General features: G+C 31.5%; 2 protein-coding genes across 2 annotated transcripts; one reads left to right on the top strand and one right to left on the bottom strand.

The window, feature by feature from the left end:
• Positions 5204–11242, bottom strand: LOC105162026 (mitochondrial-processing peptidase subunit alpha). Its single transcript, XM_011079925.2, has 13 exons — positions 10804–11242; positions 9637–9867; positions 9243–9539; positions 8987–9154; positions 8694–8861; positions 8495–8575; positions 8243–8309; positions 7876–7973; positions 6578–6650; positions 6159–6229; positions 5999–6048; positions 5714–5826; positions 5204–5613 (listed from the first exon to the last, which is right to left on the bottom strand). The coding sequence occupies exons 1-13, from the start codon at positions 10840–10842 to the stop codon at positions 5561–5563; spliced, it is 1509 nt and encodes a 502-aa protein (XP_011078227.1). The 5' UTR covers positions 10843–11242; the 3' UTR covers positions 5204–5560.
• On the top strand, positions 13226–16075 carry LOC105162162 (nudix hydrolase 8). Its single transcript, XM_011080131.2, has 9 exons — positions 13226–13333; positions 13437–13699; positions 14011–14076; positions 14163–14300; positions 14677–14751; positions 14886–14936; positions 15161–15195; positions 15540–15648; positions 15769–16075. The coding sequence occupies exons 1-9, from the start codon at positions 13240–13242 to the stop codon at positions 15952–15954; spliced, it is 1017 nt and encodes a 338-aa protein (XP_011078433.1). The 5' UTR covers positions 13226–13239; the 3' UTR covers positions 15955–16075.

The following is a 19029-nucleotide window of genomic DNA, read 5'->3' as shown; positions in this document are numbered from 1 at the left end:
ACCGGACCGGACATTCTCATTTCTCTTTGTCCAAACCCAAAATAATGTATCCATAATTACATTGATTTTGAATGGTGGCGATTGCATTTGCACTCCAACTTTCACTCAAAAATCTAATTTTGGAAAGGGAAAAAACATTGAAAACATGGAAAGTCAAAAACATTACTTTTATAATAAAACTTGTGGCGAAATTGCAGTTTTAATTCCATAATTATAGGAGGATGGAAATTTTCGTTTTCTTGAAATTCGAGTCGACTATTAAACCTTGCAATTTTAAAAAAATTGACATATATTAAGGACAAAATTAGACAAAAATTTCAAATCTGGCCGAAATTTAGCGTATAAGCCTCACGCGGACCTTAATAAAAAGAATATATATAAAATATTTATGTATTTTAATTTAATTTTAGATAATATTAATGTAATTTACCCTAAAATAAAAAATAATAAAATATTGAGGTTGAAGAATAATAGAGAGAGAAAGACATGGAGTGTTGGTTCCAATGTGTTGAAGCAAGACAGGGACAAAAGTGAATTGTGTGTTGGGACATAGAGTTGATCATAGGAGTGCACATTTTGTTCCCATGAGCTATATATGTATGTTTGTGTCATTTGGTAATGGTAATTAATTTGGTGATGATTAGGCATGCAAACCCTCTCATCATTCCCCCAAAAAGTCACATGAAAACCATGCTCTCCCACTTTTTGGCCTTTTCCTTCTTTCTCTCCTCTACCTCTTTCAATTGCCATTAATATTATTATTACTATGATTAGCTAAATAAATAAATAAATAATGTACACTCCCTTTAATTTAATTTTGCAACAACTCAATGGGTTCCATTATAAGTGAAGTTTTAAAGATTACAAGATTTGTGGGTCTCGAGACATTTTGAATAATTACAAATTAATAGAATTGGACCCACGTAACGTACGAGATTCTGATTTTTCAGTATGACGTGAAATTGAGTTGCTGTGGAGATGAAATTGGTCATGGCGTAAAGCAATGGCATGCACAGAAACAACATAGCTAAAGGGTGTTTTGCAGTAGCTATGTTTTGTTGTAGGAATGAGTTGTAAAGAAAGTCGGAGATTGAACAGTAGCGAAAGTTGAGAGTATTTTTAAAAGTAAAGGTGAAAAAGGGGTTAAGATTAGTAGGGAGATACTTATATATTTTGGTATAAATAAACTTAATTTAAATAGTTCTAAAGTAAAAATTATCAGTTTTAAAAAAAAAAAAACTCTTTTAAGCTTATATTCAATAATAAACTTAATTTAAATAGTTGAAAGTGGTATACGCACCAAGTGGAGGTTTTGCTCTAATGCAAAAAAATTTTATGATTCAAAAAGTGTCATTCAATTAACCTATTTAACTTTCAAGTTTTTCATTAATTTGATAAATTAAATTTATTTTTTAAAAAAATATGATGTATCGTTTTATATATTTTATTTTTATTTATAATACACCTTAAAATATGAAAGATTGTATATTATATGCAAACAAACTAATGTAATATGACAACTAGTAAGTATTTATTTCAAGAAATTATCATCACCTTAAAAATAGGCTAATATTTGAAACTTGGTTTTGAAAAATGGGATTTGTTTTTTTTTTTTTTGGAAAAATTAAAGATGGGTGAGAAATGAATGTCTAAATGTTGTTTCTTAATAGCCTTCTTTCCTTTGTCCAAATCCTACAAGAGGATAAGATATTGAAGATTTCGTTGATGGGTTGGGTATGACTTTTAGGCCCATTGCATGGTTAGGTTCATCTAATGTGGAACTTTTCTTTTTGGTTCTTTCTTTTGTTCTCTCCACTATTTCTGTTTTGACCCTTGCCCTACACAAACTCTTTTATCCCTGTCCTAATTCTCTATATATAGTTTTCTCTAGAAATGACATATATATATATATATATAAAGGATAACCATGCTTTTCTCTCTTCCCTCGAGGTTTGATGTAATTATACGTAAACTTTATGTGGTTTGAAAAATTATGTCTAGCACCCTTGAGTTTTCAAAATATTTTCAGAAAATATCATTCATTTTGAGAAAATTGTGCATAATTTTTTTTTTCAGAAATTTAAATTTGCATATTATTGTGTAATTTTTGTGTAATTAGGGTATAATTGTGTAATTTAGGCAATTATTAAAAATATTATTCTGTAGTTATTGTATATTTGTGTAATTTCTGTAGTCATTGTGTCATTTAGATCATAATATGTAATTTTTGTAATTATTGTGTAATTGCATAATTTTTTAAAATATTGTGTAATTTGAATCATGTTTTGAATTTTGGTAATTATTGTGTAATTGTGTAATTTCTGTAATTTATTGTGGAATTTGTGTAATTGTCATAGTCGACTGCCTCCGCTACCGCCCTAGCACAGTCTTCGACAGACCCCCGGCGCAAACAATGACAAAATGGACGAGGCTGACGAGGAGAGTCTAGATTAGATTTTAATTTTATAATCAAATAATAATAATTTGTATTAAAATAATATTTTTTTAATTATTCATATTTATTACATTCCATTATTTTATATTTATTCAATTAATTAAATTTATAATTATAATTAATTAAAATAATTATTTATTATAATTTATTAAAATACATAAATTAAATTATTTATTAAAATTTATTAAATATAACATAAATAATTTATAAAAATTTAATTATAAAATAAAAATTAGGAACGATTTTAATAATTGTAAAGAAAATATTACAAATCTAAACAAAAAACCATTCATAATACTAAAACAGTTTTAAAATTTTTTTCCTAAAAAAAATTGAGCATTCCTAAAATGGTTACAAAAAACTGTTCCAAGCAAAGATTGACAGTTCCTAATACTATTTGAAAAATTGACCACCAAATAATTCCAATGACCGTTCCTAAATATATCACCAATAAATAAATACAGTTCCAAAATTCAGGCTTCAGTATTATAAAGACTGTTCGAAAAATAACCCAAATTAAATTATAAAATCATTCCAAATTTTATCCAATCCATTCTAATTGAAAAAAAAAATATATTAAAATACAACATTAGGAACGATCAATATCAATATGTTACAATGTTCATTCCAAATTGGAATAAACGGTCACCAACCGTTACTAAATATTAGTAACGCCGTCTACAGCGACGGTTCATAAACCATTCCAAAATCTAATATAAAATAATTTCTTCAATTCGAACCATGTTAAATGACAAAAAAATCATTCATAAACCATCCCAAATCCCACATTTTTTTGGTAATGCCAGAAACATCACCTATTTTTAAAAAAAAATTACACATATACTCTAAAAAATATCAACATTGTTACACAATAACCCTTATTTGTTGACTATTATGGATGATTTAATGTAATTATACAAAAGACAAGGGTGATTTGTGTAAACACCATAAATTAGAATATGTTCCTTTAATTTATTATTGAAAAGAGCACCATAATAAGGATATAAATATTTTCTCACAATAATAATAAACGTTCAAGAGATTCTCACTATTATATATTTAATCATAAGTTGCATTAATAATATTATTTTATTCCCGATATATTACAGTAAAAATCAAACGTAAATGAAAGTATAATCTCAAAATAATTTTCTTCCACTGATATTAAAATAAAATAATTACTAACAAATTTTCTACTACTAACAAATTAATTAGGTAGACATATGATTAGTCTATATTTGTAGTAGGATATATTTATCATTATCTAAGTAATTTAGAGGTATTAAAACTCTTAGTTAGTCTTCTTTTAATAAAATTAATATTTTTATAACTAATTTTTATTTATTATTATAAAAATTACTTAAGTAAGAGTATGAATGTCTTTTCACAAAATAGAACAAAGACATAAAAGATTCACGTTTTTATAGGACAAAATGCATAAAATTCTCATGTGTTTTAAAAATCGGCTAAAACCCCCTTTTTGTTTTAAAAATAGGCTAAAATCCCCCCTTGTGTTTTTTAAACGTAGCACAATCTCTCCCTCTCCGTTAAATCTAACTAACGATGTTAATTTTTTTTTTTTATAAAATGACTGTTACACCTTTACTTAATACATATATATTTTTTATTTTAATGACCACTGAATCTTTTTTGATCAAATATTAATCGTTAAATCTAATTAATTAATTTCAACAGTTAGATTTTATAAAAATAAAATATCTAAATTCAATAAATTATTTAACTTATATTATATATAAATAATTTAAAATTAAAAAATATACTATTATTATATATATAAAAAAACGAACTACCTAAACCATCATTTGCATTGCGGTGGTGGATTCTTCAAACTGTCGGATCTCTATAAATATTTTACCAAAATGAGTGAGGTCGGTCTCATTAGAATCGTCTTGAAGAGACGAGTTTGATGGTGGTGGTTTGCGATCAAGATTCGATCAGACAACGATAAATCGACAACAAATATGTTCAGCGGTTGTGATTTGAGCCTACTCTTACTGATTGACGAAAACTCAAATTGAAGGTATTAAAATATTCCTGTTGAAGAGAATGGTACCGTTGACAGTTGAAACTTGTCTAGATGGTGCCGAAAACTTAAAGACAAGTTTCCGACAAAAAAGGGGGTGAATCATTCAATTTTTTCTTATTTCTTTTTAATTTTTTAATTAATTTTTATTAAATTAATTAAAATATATTTTAGTTAATTAAAATAATTTGAATAATTATAATAATTAAATATTTTAATTAATTAAGAATAATTATAATAAAGTTATTGTAATTAAAATATATTTTAATTAGTTAAAAATAATTTTAGATTTAACAATTAATAATTATAAAATTATTTGAATTGAAGTATAATATAATTTCATATTTAATATTAAATAAATTAAATATAATTCAATATTTCAATTTATATTATAAAAAATACAAAAATAAAATAAAAACAAAAAGAACATTTTAATAAAAAACACCTATGAAAAAGATAAAAAACAGTTAAAAAATACCCCACACGCACAAAAAACACGTATAATGCACCTTCCATTAATTACTAACCGAATGGGTGTTTATTGTTGAGTTTTACAAAACACAGGAGGGTTTTTAACTTATTTTTAAAACAGAAAGAAATTTTTAGCCGACTTTTTAAAACACAATGGAATTTTATGCATTTTGTCCCACTTTTATACATAGTTTGAATATAGATATAAATATAAATATAGATATATAGATAGATTGATCAACAATAATACAATACTTGTATGTCATAGTATAAAATATTGCACAATTTTCCACTAAGATTTCCACGTGAAGTAATATCTTGAATTCTATGTCGCAGTATGCGACCATTTATCATTTTAATCCAGAAAATTTTGAAGAGTAAACCCTCAACTTTTATGCCTCATAGCAATTCGATATTCCAATTATGGTGTGCCTAACAAGAAGGGCGACATCAAGCTCTCCAATTAATATCCATGTAATGCCTCCAATATCGACCCTTATTACCATTTGAATATCTGTCAAAAGACATCTCAAATTCTTGAATTGCTGCCATCAAAGCCGATGTCTAATCAGAGCCACACGAGGATCACTTCACTTTGAATGGAACCTCCTGCTTATTGACTCGTAGCTTGGCAGATGAAGCACTGATAGATGAAACGGGAAATGGGAAGTACCAGAAGTTTATAAATCATATGCACGAAATAACATGAACCGGAAAATAAAGCTTCTGGGAAATGTAGTTACCATCTCCGTAAGATGCCATGGTGAGAGGAGATGATAAAAGCTTTTGTGCTGTTTTAGCAATATCTTGCCTTGTGATTTCATCAACAACCTTCAAGAAATGCCCCAAGGGAGTCCTACAGACGCAAAACCAAGAATGGATAATTTATAGTTAGCTTAATGACCTAGTTTCGGCATCTCCAGTAGATGGATATACAAACACCATTATGTAAATCCAAGTCTGTGGGGGCAATAGGCATCGGATCTATGGGTTGCACCAAGAAGCAATGTTAATTGACGTGGACGCACCTCTCTCCATATGTCAAAATTTGTTTACCTATATCTTCTGATACAACCATCTGCAGTAATAGTCCACAAAGTCAATAGAATATACAAGCAGAATCATAAGAGAGACGGGTCATTTACGTTTGGGGAAAGAAAGTTTTTCATGTAAAGCAGAATCACATACTCTGGATTCTAAGTTCATCAAAATGGCAGACTTTGTCGACTCTTTTGCACGATCCAGTTGTACCTTGTCAACTGCAAAACAAAGAAGACAGCACAAACAGGTTGGAGAAATGAGTTTGGCAGAGAAAAAGAAGCATCACTGGTAACAGAGAACGAGCAGATTTTCAATAAGAAGAATTCTCTAATCCACTCAAATAGCATAGGAGCTCCACTGGATAAAAGGGAAGCAGGATAGAATATTATAATCAATTCAAGAAAGACTTGCATTTAATAAGTAGATCCAGTGTTTAAGATACATGAAAGTACATAAACCAAGTCAATATATTGTTTCAGGCTCAACATCCATCAGAAACACAAGCCATTGATGAAATGGCCAGCAATCATATAAAAGAAGGAAGTATACTAAAATTCATGGCAAACCTTGTCCTGGAGTTGCAACAGCAATGAGTTCTTTAACAGCTATATCAATGGCATTTATTGCAAAATCGGATTCCTGAATTCAAATAAGTGTCTTCATCACTTCTGATGCAAAATTGACAGTGGACAAAGTAGGAATAAAGCAATTCCTAACATCACCTTGCAATGTGCAATAAAATTTTCTCATTTGATCTTTTATTTATCCTCAAACATGACAATTTTCTAGACATTGTATCATAAACAGATAAATGGAAACAAATGATCTACTCGGTTGTCGACTTCTGTACATTTAAACAAACATCTAGGGAAATATTAACAGAAAATGCTCTATGGTGTAGAGAGCATGAAAGAGACTAACTTTGCCAGGAACTTATGTTTCAGAATAATGGAAATAGACAATCTAATTAGAAGTATTGGATTACTCAAATAGAGATTTGTTATTTAGATGGATAGGCATCATAGATATTCAGACATTGAAGATATAGCCAAAAATGATACCCATATGGCAATGCAAGACCCGTGATGCTTCCAAATGCAACATCTAAAAGTGTTCCAAAACTATGAAATCATCATGACTCAATGTCACCATAAATCTCAATCCTAAAAGTACATAATAGAACAAGATAAAATTAATATCCCCATGCAACAAAGAAAATAAACTTCAGAAACGAAGAAAGAAACCTAATAGAGGAGGCCGTCAGAAAATTTGGAGGTACTTACATCACCAACAAGGAAAAAAATTTCCTTCAATTAGAATACAAAGTGTACCACAGTTCCTACTAATTTAGTAAACTATCAGTATTTTTTCTCCTCACATCTGCAATTCATTATATCCTTCCACCTCTAATTTAGTAATTAAATGCAAAATCCGATCTTCACTTCCCCTCTGCTGGGGCCTGGAGGGTGGTTGGAGATGTTATGGCAGGAGAAACAAAACTTTCTAAGATCAGCCGGAACCTTCTTTCTAGCTTTGTTTAATAATCAATCAGCCTCTAATAGCCCCTTAAATTTGAAAAATTGAGGCTATGTTGCATGTTACAAGATACACACTTAAAATATTTAAAAGCACTGAACACTATAATAGGATAGTTAAACATCACAAGCCAAAAATGATATACAGAAAGGGCAAAACAATGTATCTGCATTGTGCTGAGAGAGAATATCGAAGCCAATCGATCGAAATCAAGTATAGGAAAAAACAAGATTATAATAACCCAAACAATACTGCAGCATTACAGATAAGTATAATTCGATGTACTAGTTTCCTCTTTCCAAAAGTTAAGCAAAGCTGGAAACCTTACAGTGGTAGCTTGAATTCCAAATAATCCAGTATGATTGTAAATGCTGTTAAACGCAGAGAAGGATTGAATCTGGGGGTGCTCGTTCAGGACACGCAGATCTATGTACCAGTAAAACATATAAATCATTATATAAATATTTGCAGAAGTTCATCCAAGCCCTGATTAAGAGAAGGCAATTATAAAATAAAAAATGGATAAATCATGAAAACATAAAAGCATGAACTCATTGTTGTGGAGAAAAATTAGGTGTTACAATGTAAACACAGATATGGATGCATATCCATACACATAGAGTCAAGATTCTTGCTATACATGAATTAAGTCCTGCATCAAGTTTCATTGCACAATGAAAACAATGTTAACTCACATAATCTCGAGTACATCCCCTTTCCAGGACCACCAGCTGAGAAAGATCCACCTCCTCCCATTAGCATCTATGAGGTAGATAGAATCAGCAATTTCTTATAAGATGACATTCAAACAAAACGATATGAAAACTAGATTGCAATAAGAAAACTAACATTAATTACTTGATAACAGAATTAGATAAAATAAAGAAATCAGAGTCACGATTCACTTGAACTTTAGGGGAAAACAAGAAGTGAATGAATGAGCGAACCTGAAGAACAGTCAATATTATGGCATCCTTTTCCTTCAACCAGCCACCAGGGAGCTCAAATGCTAGAGCAAAGTGGGTTATCTAACATCATTTTTTTTAAATTAAAAAAAGAGGATATGTTATTGTTAATGATCCTAAATCATCTTTAAGGGAATGTGAATTGTACAACAATGTAATCAAGGATTTTTCTGATACACACCCCTGAATCACCTTGGCGACGAAAATCGCCCCCTGTATAAACTGGCCTTGGCTCCGCGGGACGAGAAACATTCGGGAGGTCAGAAAGAAGTGGTTCTGCATATTCCAACAACTTATCATGGTCAACACCTGATGCTGCAAGGACCATCCTGGAAGCAGTATAGTGTTCCTAAAGAACATCATAAGCAATTAGAACAAATAATATTTTATTACTAAAATGGAAAGAGAAAGAATATAATGATGGTAAGGTAAAAGAGTAAGAAAAGAAAGTGGAATTATGATTTGGCGACTTACAGCAACAAACTCCTCCAGAACAGTACTGTTCAAACAGTTAATTGCAGATTCTAAGGCAAAAAGAGCATTTGCATAGGGACCAGAGTAGCCAGTTGAATGAATGGCCTCCAAAAGCAATTGGTGAGGGTCTCTGAAGCTGCCATTAATATCAGCACTCACCTTCTGGAGCTGTAATGGGCATCGCATATCTCATTGCAGAATTAAGAATAGGAAAGTATGTCTCAGAAGCAATTTGAATGGAGAAGGCACTAGGTACCTGTTCCTTGACTTCCCAATCCAAAAACGCGGGATTTCTGACACAGTCAATAAGGAGCTCTACCATTTGAGGAACATAGGTTTTTAGTGCATTGTATGTATAGCTCATATGCTCCCGAGAACCCAATGCAGTTACGTTTCCCCCAATTGCCTCAATTTCTCTTATAATACGCAAGTGACTCCGGTTAGTAGTACTTTTGAATGCCATACGCTCCAACAGATTTGTGACCCCATATGAAACTGGTCTTTCATATATTGAGCCACAATCCACATATAAGCCAATTGACGCTACAGGGTTCTGATCAACAAAACTTATTACTACTTTGTTTATACAGAGAACAATAATGATTTTTTCTGTGAGTAAAAATGTAAAAACACGGAAAATAATCTCATACTGCTGCCGTTTCAGAGGCAATCTTGAGACCATTTGGAAGTGTGGTGATCCTAGTCTGTCCAGGCTCAACATGGTCCGGCAATGGAGGGGGAAGATTAACATCCTTAAGTGGAAAGTTCAGGCTTGGAAGTGACGAGCACTGATCACCCGTCAACCAACCTCCTGATGATGACTTGACAGCAACAGCACTAGTAGTTGCATATCTAGCTGATCCCCTATAACCTGTTTGGCCCTGTGAGAGGGAGAATATTAAAGTTCAGGCTATAGCCATTATTTAGATATGACATCTAAATCCTGTTACACAGATAAGTAAGCAACACAATTAAGAGAGAGACAGAATCATTAACATTTTGAAAATTAAAGCCAATGCTGTGATCTGAGAACATGAACTCATATTACTATCATAAAATTCTGTTTTGCTCCTAAACACATCTTCTCGGAGCAACCCAAAAACCTAACGTCCACTGGCGCCTACACAGTACAACCGCTGATTCGTCAACATCAGTGGGTTCAGACCTCCACTTAGTTTCACTCAAGCTTTGTCCTGATCATTTCCAAATATCAGGGGCAACTAAAATACGGAAGGGCTGGCAACAAAGAAATGAAATTTATACTATAAACACAATTTCACAAACCAAAAACGAAACCAGAAGCTGGCAGGTAAATGATACTATCAGATATTAATCATTTCACCAAAAGCTCATAGATTATAATAATAAAGTACCCGGCTAATAGAATTGCGATTTTTATTAGTAGAACCATTTTATTCAACCATCCACCATATTGAAAGTTATATGCTCCTGTTACATATTTATCGTTCAGCAAACAGCTTCCGATGATTAGACTTAAGTCTTAAGACAGTCAAGATTCAAGCTTCACCATTAGCCCAGTTATATTAAAAACCAGTGAGACAAAAGAAACAGCTTCGCATCCTCATGCTAACATTTAGATAATTAAAATTCAACTTTCATCATAAACACTGTATATCCACGCACACAAAACACACACACACACATAAAACCTACAAAATTCATCTACGAGCAGAAATCAGACCCGAACATTAGAATGAAAAATGGGAACAAGACACATGCAGATACACATGCACACATATCACGGAACAACCGTGTCTGATGTATGTGTAGAGGAGAGAGGAAGGATTGTGGCTGACCTTGAGAGCCCTAACTTTAGACGCCGCCGTTCTGTACATACTGAAAATGCGATGATCCACCGCTCGTTTACAGCTTCTGCTGTTTTCAGTGCGTGTGAGGTTTTGGTATTACAGTGAGAGCTTAAAAGAGGTGAAAAGCGAGATTGAATAGGAGACAACGGAGAATGAGGATCCCCTACACGTGCCAACTAACATCGTAATTTTGTTACGTTTTTCTTTTTCTTTTTTAATTTTTATTTTTTGGACCAAGTCTTGGATTCATAGCAGCTCATTTGCGATTTAAACCTTTTCATTTTCTTTTCAATTTTCCTTTTTTCTCTTCTTTTCTTTTTTCTCCCTTTAAAAAAGTGATAATAAAACTCCTAATTGTATATATTCTATACTTTACTATAAAATAAAAATGGATTTCCACGACACTCTTCTAAAGAATATTTCTCCTTGTTGAGCGACATTGAGTTAGTAGACTTTGCAAGAATAGACTCGAGCTCAATATCCAGCCTTTGTGAATCGACTCGACTCGTCTGCCACGTCAGTATTGCTGATCTTGATTCAACGAGACTTTACTTGTCTGCAGCATTTGCTTGTTACTTAAGAATGCTCCATTTCAAAGTGGGTAGCTTTGCATTTATTCCAACAGTCAACACTTGCAAAGTTGTTTTCGGACACAATGACTAACATGCCTGTGGGTTAATTTTTTCCCTAGACCAGAGACCTTGTGGGATTTGAAATTGGGGGATGGATTTAAAAAATATATTCCAGACAACTCATATAAAGAATTTAAAATTTATTAATATTTGAGAAAATATAGTTCAAAATGAACGATAAAGTATTAATTTCAAACCCTTCGTAATATAAAATTATTCAGCGCTAGTGATATATTTGGAATGATGAATTTGAATTTGAGTAAAGAATTTCAAATGATTCTATATGAAAAGAATTTAAAATCCATCATTATTCAAAAAAATATAGTTCAAAATTAGTATCAAATGATTTAAATTTTTTAAATTTAAAGAATATTTATATTTAAGGATCTGAAATTCATAATTTCAAATTGATCAATTCAAATACAACTCAAATAAATTCAAAAAATTTATTATAAGGATTTGAAATTTTTACTTTTAAATTCATTAGAATTTTCTTGACTAAAACCCTGAAATGCTGAAGTGAATCCTATTCACTGCACGTTTGAACAACAAATATCAACCTTATATTAAATTCTATGGAGGATTGTTCATTCAGCACAAGAACAAGAATATTCTCCTAACCTCAATTGAAACAAATTGATCGCCATGAAGATATATATTCTCTTTAATAGAAATAACCTTGATTCCTGCAGTATAAGAATGTCTTTATTCTTGACAATTTGCAGTTTCTTATGGGACATTTAAGCATTCACTATTCCGAGGACACCATCAGAATAATATGATTATTAAACCATCTTCTCATGTCAAAATTCAATCTATGTACGTGAAGCATTTCTTTTATAACTGGGTGACACTAACCAGATTTTGAACTTAAAATCACTTGATTTGGTTTAGCTCTAATGATACCATATTAAATCATCATCTTATTTAAACATTTAAATTATTAGAGATGAAAATTATTTATTACTAATATCTTAACAACGATACATATTGCTTGGAATATTCGATCTCTACAATAGAGATGTACAATTTAAAATGATTTCACAAATTAATTAGTAGATCCCAAGAAAAAAACAAAACTAATAGTTTATTTTCTTGAATGCATGCATGTGAATATATATGGTAAATGTTACACATGCATATTAGATATCATTATCCCTCCAAGTGATATGTGATTTTGTACTAAATATCTTATACTTTTACTCCAAAAATAAATTTTACTTTTTATAATTTGTACTCAAATATTAATATATTTTCGCTCGAACAAGAAACATGTTGTTCGTGCAAGTTAGTTAGAGTGGTGTTTGCAATAACTTCTAGTATTTTTGTCGTTGGAATAAATTATAAAAAGTTATACGTTTAGCAGTGAGTAATAATTAAAATAAAAATTGGAAAAAGAAAATTGAAGTTTGAGTGTTTGAAAAAAATAATTTAATATTTATAATTTTATAAATAAGACGTTGAATACTTAATAAGAAGCTGTCTATATAGTTTTTGGCTTAGATCAGTTCAATTTAAGCAAATCAAAGGAGAAATTTTGAAATAAAAAGACCTTTTTAACAATCAGCTGACAAGTCTTTGATTTCAGTATTTGCAAACACCGGCTGCTTGGCTTATAGATTACAAGCCAAATCTTTTCTCCCCTACTTGACATGCATGCAGGATACTCCATATTCTGTTGAGAAAAATTCTTATTCCCCTTGCCCAACAAGTTCCCTTTGAGTTATTACACACACACGCACACATATGTCGATCGATCTCACTTCAAAATTCTTTGTTCGAACATCAGACGATGGCAACATCAGAAATGGTAATGCGCCAACTTCCAGTTTCCTTTCGTCAGAGTTCTTGGAATACTGGCACCGCAGCTGCTAGATTTTGCACAAGTGAGTAACTAATCAGTACCTCTCGAAATATGACAACATTAGTTTGAGCTACAACGAATTTGATTTCTTCGTATCTTTTCACTTGATCCCATGTACGTCCCAGGTAATTTGTCCTTGCAGCAGCCTTTCACCAAAATGCCTAGCTTCAACGGCACGTCTCATCCAGCACGATTCTTGGGCGACCGTAGGAAAGGAGTTCAAGTCTGGTCCCAAGACATGGTAACGCCGAGTATGGCGCCAGTGGAGTTGCTGAAGGCGTGGAACGATGAGTACAATGGCGTCATTATTGAACCAACAAGCTTACCCTCTACTGCCAACGCTTTTGCATCGGCCCTCCGAGCTTCTTTATCCTCCTGGAGATCACAGGTCTTCACAAAATCTACTCCAAATAACGGGAAGAAATAAATTACATTGACATTTTTCGAGATTAAGTTTAATTACACAAACAATCCAATTTTTCGTAAAATATCAAATACACCCCTTGAGGGGGTGTCTGCGTAATTTATCCTGTATTTGTAATTTTACAAAAAACAAGCTGTATTTGAACAATTAGACCTAACGTATATAATTTACTCAATATATACAATAAGATTACACTTCATACTAACTCAATTTTTCTATTTAATCTCAATCAACATTTCAAGAAGAAGCTGAAATTTATGAATCATTTGGTACAGGGGAAGAAGGGGATATGGCTGAAGCTACTTGAAGAGCAAGCAGAGCTTGTTCCTATAGCCATTCAGGTTGTTGAACTAGTTCATATACTTGTAACACTTGTTTCCAACTCACTTCAATTACTATATTCATGATGTTCTATATTGGTTCTTAGGAGGGTTTTGCTTACCACCACGCTGAACCTGGATATCTTATGCTCACTTACTGGATCCCTGGTGACCCGTGTTTACTGCCCTCCGGCCCTTTTCATCAGATAGGCGTTGCTGGATTTGTTATCAATGACAACAAAGAGGTACCCATCACCGGCACCCCCTTTGGTATTACAAAAGAGCAAATTACCCCGTATAAAAGAAAGTAGCAATTTATCTCTGTGTGTTTTTACAAAATGAATCAATTTACCTCCCTAAACAAAGAGGCAAATTGATTTATCATTGTAATATCACAGGAAGTTGTCTGTATTTTTTGCAAATATAAACTTTAGAAAGAATAATGGCAACAAATGAAAAAATTGAGTAAATTAACTTTAAATACTAACTTAAACGACTAAGTGTTTGGTTGCTCCCTCTTGGCTAAAAACTGTGATAGTTTCCAAGGAGGATTCATTTGTACTTCAGTTTCGTACTATATTACTTTTAATCTAATTGAGAATGTGACTACTATGGAATCAGATACTTGTGGTAAAAGAAAATTGCTCTTGTAGTTGCTACGGTGTGTGGAAATTGCCAACTGGTTATATCGAGAGGGTACGTAAATACATGCTTTCAATTTGGGTTTTGTCTGAAATTTCGATTCGCATGATCATTTAAGTGATCTGTTTCCTGGATCTAAATACGTAACTGGGCAGAGCTAATTTTTATTAATTTATTGGTTGATGTAGTCTGAAGAATTGTTCTCGGGAGCTGTAAGAGAAGTCAAGGAAGAAACTGGTGTAAGGAATCATTTCTTTATCAACTTTATCACAAGGACAAATTAACTACATGGACATTCTTTCAAATTAGTTGATCTAATTACACAAATATCTTATATCTTTTCAAGAATTACAAATATATTTTTCTTTGCAAAATACAGGAAAAGTTTACTATTTTATTTTTTATAGGGAGTTTTTTACTCATTGCTCATATTACTAATATAATTATCTAATTTCTATTGCAGATCGACACAACATTCGTCGAGCTAGTAGCTTTCAGGTGAATTGCATAAGCCTCTATAAAACAAAGCATTGTTGAAAATTTGCACTCTCCTGAAATTAGAAATATTCAAAAAATCCTTATAAATTATACGCGAGTTTATTAATTGCATTATTTTTCAAATATTAAGGGCATTTTTGTATCTTCCTTTGTTATATATATAGGGTTTTTTTAAAAAAAACTTTTCTAATTTCACAGGGACAAATTATATTTAATCCCTAAAATTTAGAAAACTTGCAAAAAAGCATATATTTTTCTGTAATAGTATTCCAAAATAATAATTTTGTTGATTTTCAAATAAATTCACTCTCAACTATTGTTACGATTAATTAAAATCATCGCAGGCATGTCCACCAAGTGGCATTTGAGAAATCGGACCTGCTTTTCGTGTGCATGCTTAAGCCATTATCCTTCGAGATCAAGATTGATGTAAAGGAAATTCAGGATGCAAAGGTAATTATATATATTAATAAAAAAAGATAATTAAAACCGATTTACGATTAATTATACGTCGAGTTTATTTACGTTTAATTGCCATAATTCTTTTGTTGGGGAAAAAAATGTCATGTGCAGTGGATAACTGTGGATGAACTCAAAAGCCAAGAGTTCTATGAAGAAGATCAGATGTGGAAAAGCGTCGTTGCGATTTGTATGGCAGCGTATGAAAATACATACGACGGATTCATCGCAAATCAAGTGGTGTCCAAGTTTGATGGGAAGCTATCCCACTTGTATTACAAGGATATGAACAGTATTTAGGGATTTTCAGCTATTTAATATGTCCAAATTATGTTTGTATATGTGTATGTATATTTTTACGGGCAAAAAATATAATTTTAGTCCGCTAATAATAGGATGGTGGCACTTTCAGTCCTATCAATTTGAGCAATATTTAGGGGTTTCCAGTTATTTATTTTGTGAAAATTATGTTTTATAACTATGTCTGTATATGTGTATATATATTTTTACTGGCAAAAAATGTAATTTTGGTCCATTAACAATGAGTTGGTGGCACTTTTAGTCTTGTGTTTTGAAAATCGAAATTGATGATTGTAATTAGAAAAAGAATTGTACATTTAGCCCATATCTCACAGAAAAAGATAAATTGGTAAAAAATATCACGAGCCCACATGATCTAATTAAATTGAAATTTTTTCTTTATATTTTTCAGTCATTTCTGTTGATGCTGCATGATGAGCGTAAGAAAAAAAAAAAACATACAATTTTCATCCTATGGCTACAAGGAGTGGCATGTCATATCATTAAAAGTGGTGAATAAATTAAAAAATTTCAAATTAAAGAGATCACGTATGTGCCAAGCATATGCTAATTTTTTGTGTATTTGGCTCTTTTGGGCGATATCTAACTAGACTAAATATGCTATTTTTTTTTCTTTTAAGTAATAATCATCAATTGCAAATTTAAACGAAGATAACCAAAAGTGATACCACTTATACTTATAGAGCCGAAGTTGCGTGTTTTTCCTTTTTGTTGTTTATGCCACATTGCATGATGTGGAAGTAGCCAGACATGTGAAATGTGGAGGACGCTAGACATGGAAAATGGGGTTTAATGCAATATACTCTCAGTGGTATTGTAAAAAAGCAAATTATCTTCCTATAAAAAAAAAACAATTTACTCTATATATTTTTAAAAATGAAGCAATTTATAGGGGGATAAATGTTTTATTTTAAAAAACACAAGAGAGTAAATTGCTAATCGATGGGGAGTCTCAATATTTGTAATTGTACTAAAGCCATGATTGCTAAGGCAAAGTATAGCTACTTACAATCACTTTAAAATAAAGTTCCATTAATTAGCTCACAACAACAGCTAATCATTTCATATCGACGACTATGAGGAGATTAGAAATCAATCCTTAGTCAGGTTATCAAAACACTCTAAAACTTGTGAGAGAATGAATATATTTCTATCACTTAAATGACTTTTTCAAAGCAAAGAAAATTTGGTATTCAAAAAATTTTAAAGATTATTTTCAATAATTTCCTCCAAGGATTTTCAACTGTGCAATCAATGCACGTGCCTTTTGAGCTTGAAAGGCACATGCGTATCCATATGACAGAGCAATAATGGACTTCGCTTTGAATAATGCACTTAAGCCAAACATCAATCACCACACACACATTGACTTTAGGATATGATTTATGATAGGTGTGTTATTAATGATCCCATGCTCTGATCTAGTGAAGTTTCTAGGATTAGCTCAAATCCATAACCACGATCCTTGGCAATTCTCACGTAGGTGAGCTTTCAGAAGGTAAGTGTGACCAGTACCTTGCTAAAATCCCATAGTCTTATTAAGGGTTAAAACATGACCTAACATCATATTTTTGTAGTACTTCACTTCAGAGATGGAAATGAGGTATTTAATTATGAATCACGTGTTGTAGGTTGTTGTTCCTATATATTGAATTTTTTTTCACGGGATCTCAATCACGAAGGTTGAATTACTTCCATTGATGATTCTTTCAGATTAGGTCTAATTATACAAACACCTCTTACCCTTTAAAAAATTCATAGGTACAATCCCTGAGAAGGTGTTAATGTAATTTACCTCAAGGGATAATCATATAAAATATCACCATTAAATAGGAGTGTACTTATAATTATAAATACAACCTCATTTTCTAATGCGATTAAATTTTAGTTCTGATGCAATGAAACAAATATTTTTATAATTGGACTCCCATATTAATACTTCTTTCCCTCTTTTAGGAGAACAAATTTATTTGTTTTAGGTTTTAATCAATGCATTTAATTATTATCTCATTCTACTATTGGATTCAGGCATCTTCAGTGACAAAGTTTTAATTGACTCGATTAACTTTTAATATTGCTCCTATATATTATGACTTACAAAATAATTTGCAATTGCTTCATTATTTGTTGGCAGAAGATTGATTGGTTGGCATTTCAGGCTAAGCAATTCTCAGGTACGAACTCACTCACTTACCATTTGATTAGATTGATGAACTTTCAATATTGCTTCTCTGATTTACAAAGTCTTTTATATTGCTTGACTATTTGATAATGAAAGATTAAAATCGTAATTATATATTCATTTTAATTAATTATGATGTGGGTAAAATATTTTTGAATAGTTTAATCAGAAGAACACTTAGAAACACAGAGGAAAAATAAATAAAAATAAAAAATAAAAAATACAAGATTTAACTAGTCTCGGCCAACAAATGCCAACGTCCTCTCTAACACTACCAAAATAATTTATATTTTACTAAAAGACAATATAGTCAAAAATTAAAAAGATCAGGTGAAAAAACAAATGCAAAGGAATAAGATAGACAAGTGTTTTGTTTTTGGGATGAACATTCATAAACCAAATATCTCTATTTGAGCATTTCCTCCCAGTGGCTTGGCTGTGATTCCCTATGTGGGACTGAACCATTTTTACCAACAACCATTTTGTGTAATATCTTCTCTTGTGGTTGCCTTTGAGCAATTTCTTTGCATCGTAAGTGGCCAAGTGTTACGTATAGGTCGTATATTTGGAAAGTAAGACTTAGGATAAATTTGAGTACCAGAGCTTATATATTTCCGATACGTTATCGGTTAAGGTTATTTTCCTAATTTGTGTTTTAAGGTAAGTTGTAACCAAGTGTTGTGCAGAGATCGTATCTTTGAAAAGTAACATGAGGGACAAAAACCACCGAACTTAGATACATTCCTTGAAATCTTGTCGGTTAAGGTTATTTTCCTACCTCGTATCTTAAGGCAAGTTGTAACCAAGTGTTGTACAGAGGTGGTATCTTTCAAAAGTAGGACCTAAGGCAAATCTAGCAGAATTTGTATATA

Source organism: Sesamum indicum, linkage group LG5 (assembly GCF_000512975.1).
Source record: "Sesamum indicum cultivar Zhongzhi No. 13 linkage group LG5, S_indicum_v1.0, whole genome shotgun sequence".
Taxonomy (NCBI): Eukaryota; Viridiplantae; Streptophyta; class Magnoliopsida; order Lamiales; family Pedaliaceae; genus Sesamum; species Sesamum indicum.
The sequence above is the reverse complement of the archived record's forward strand: the minus strand, read 5'-3'. Positions and strand labels throughout refer to the sequence as shown.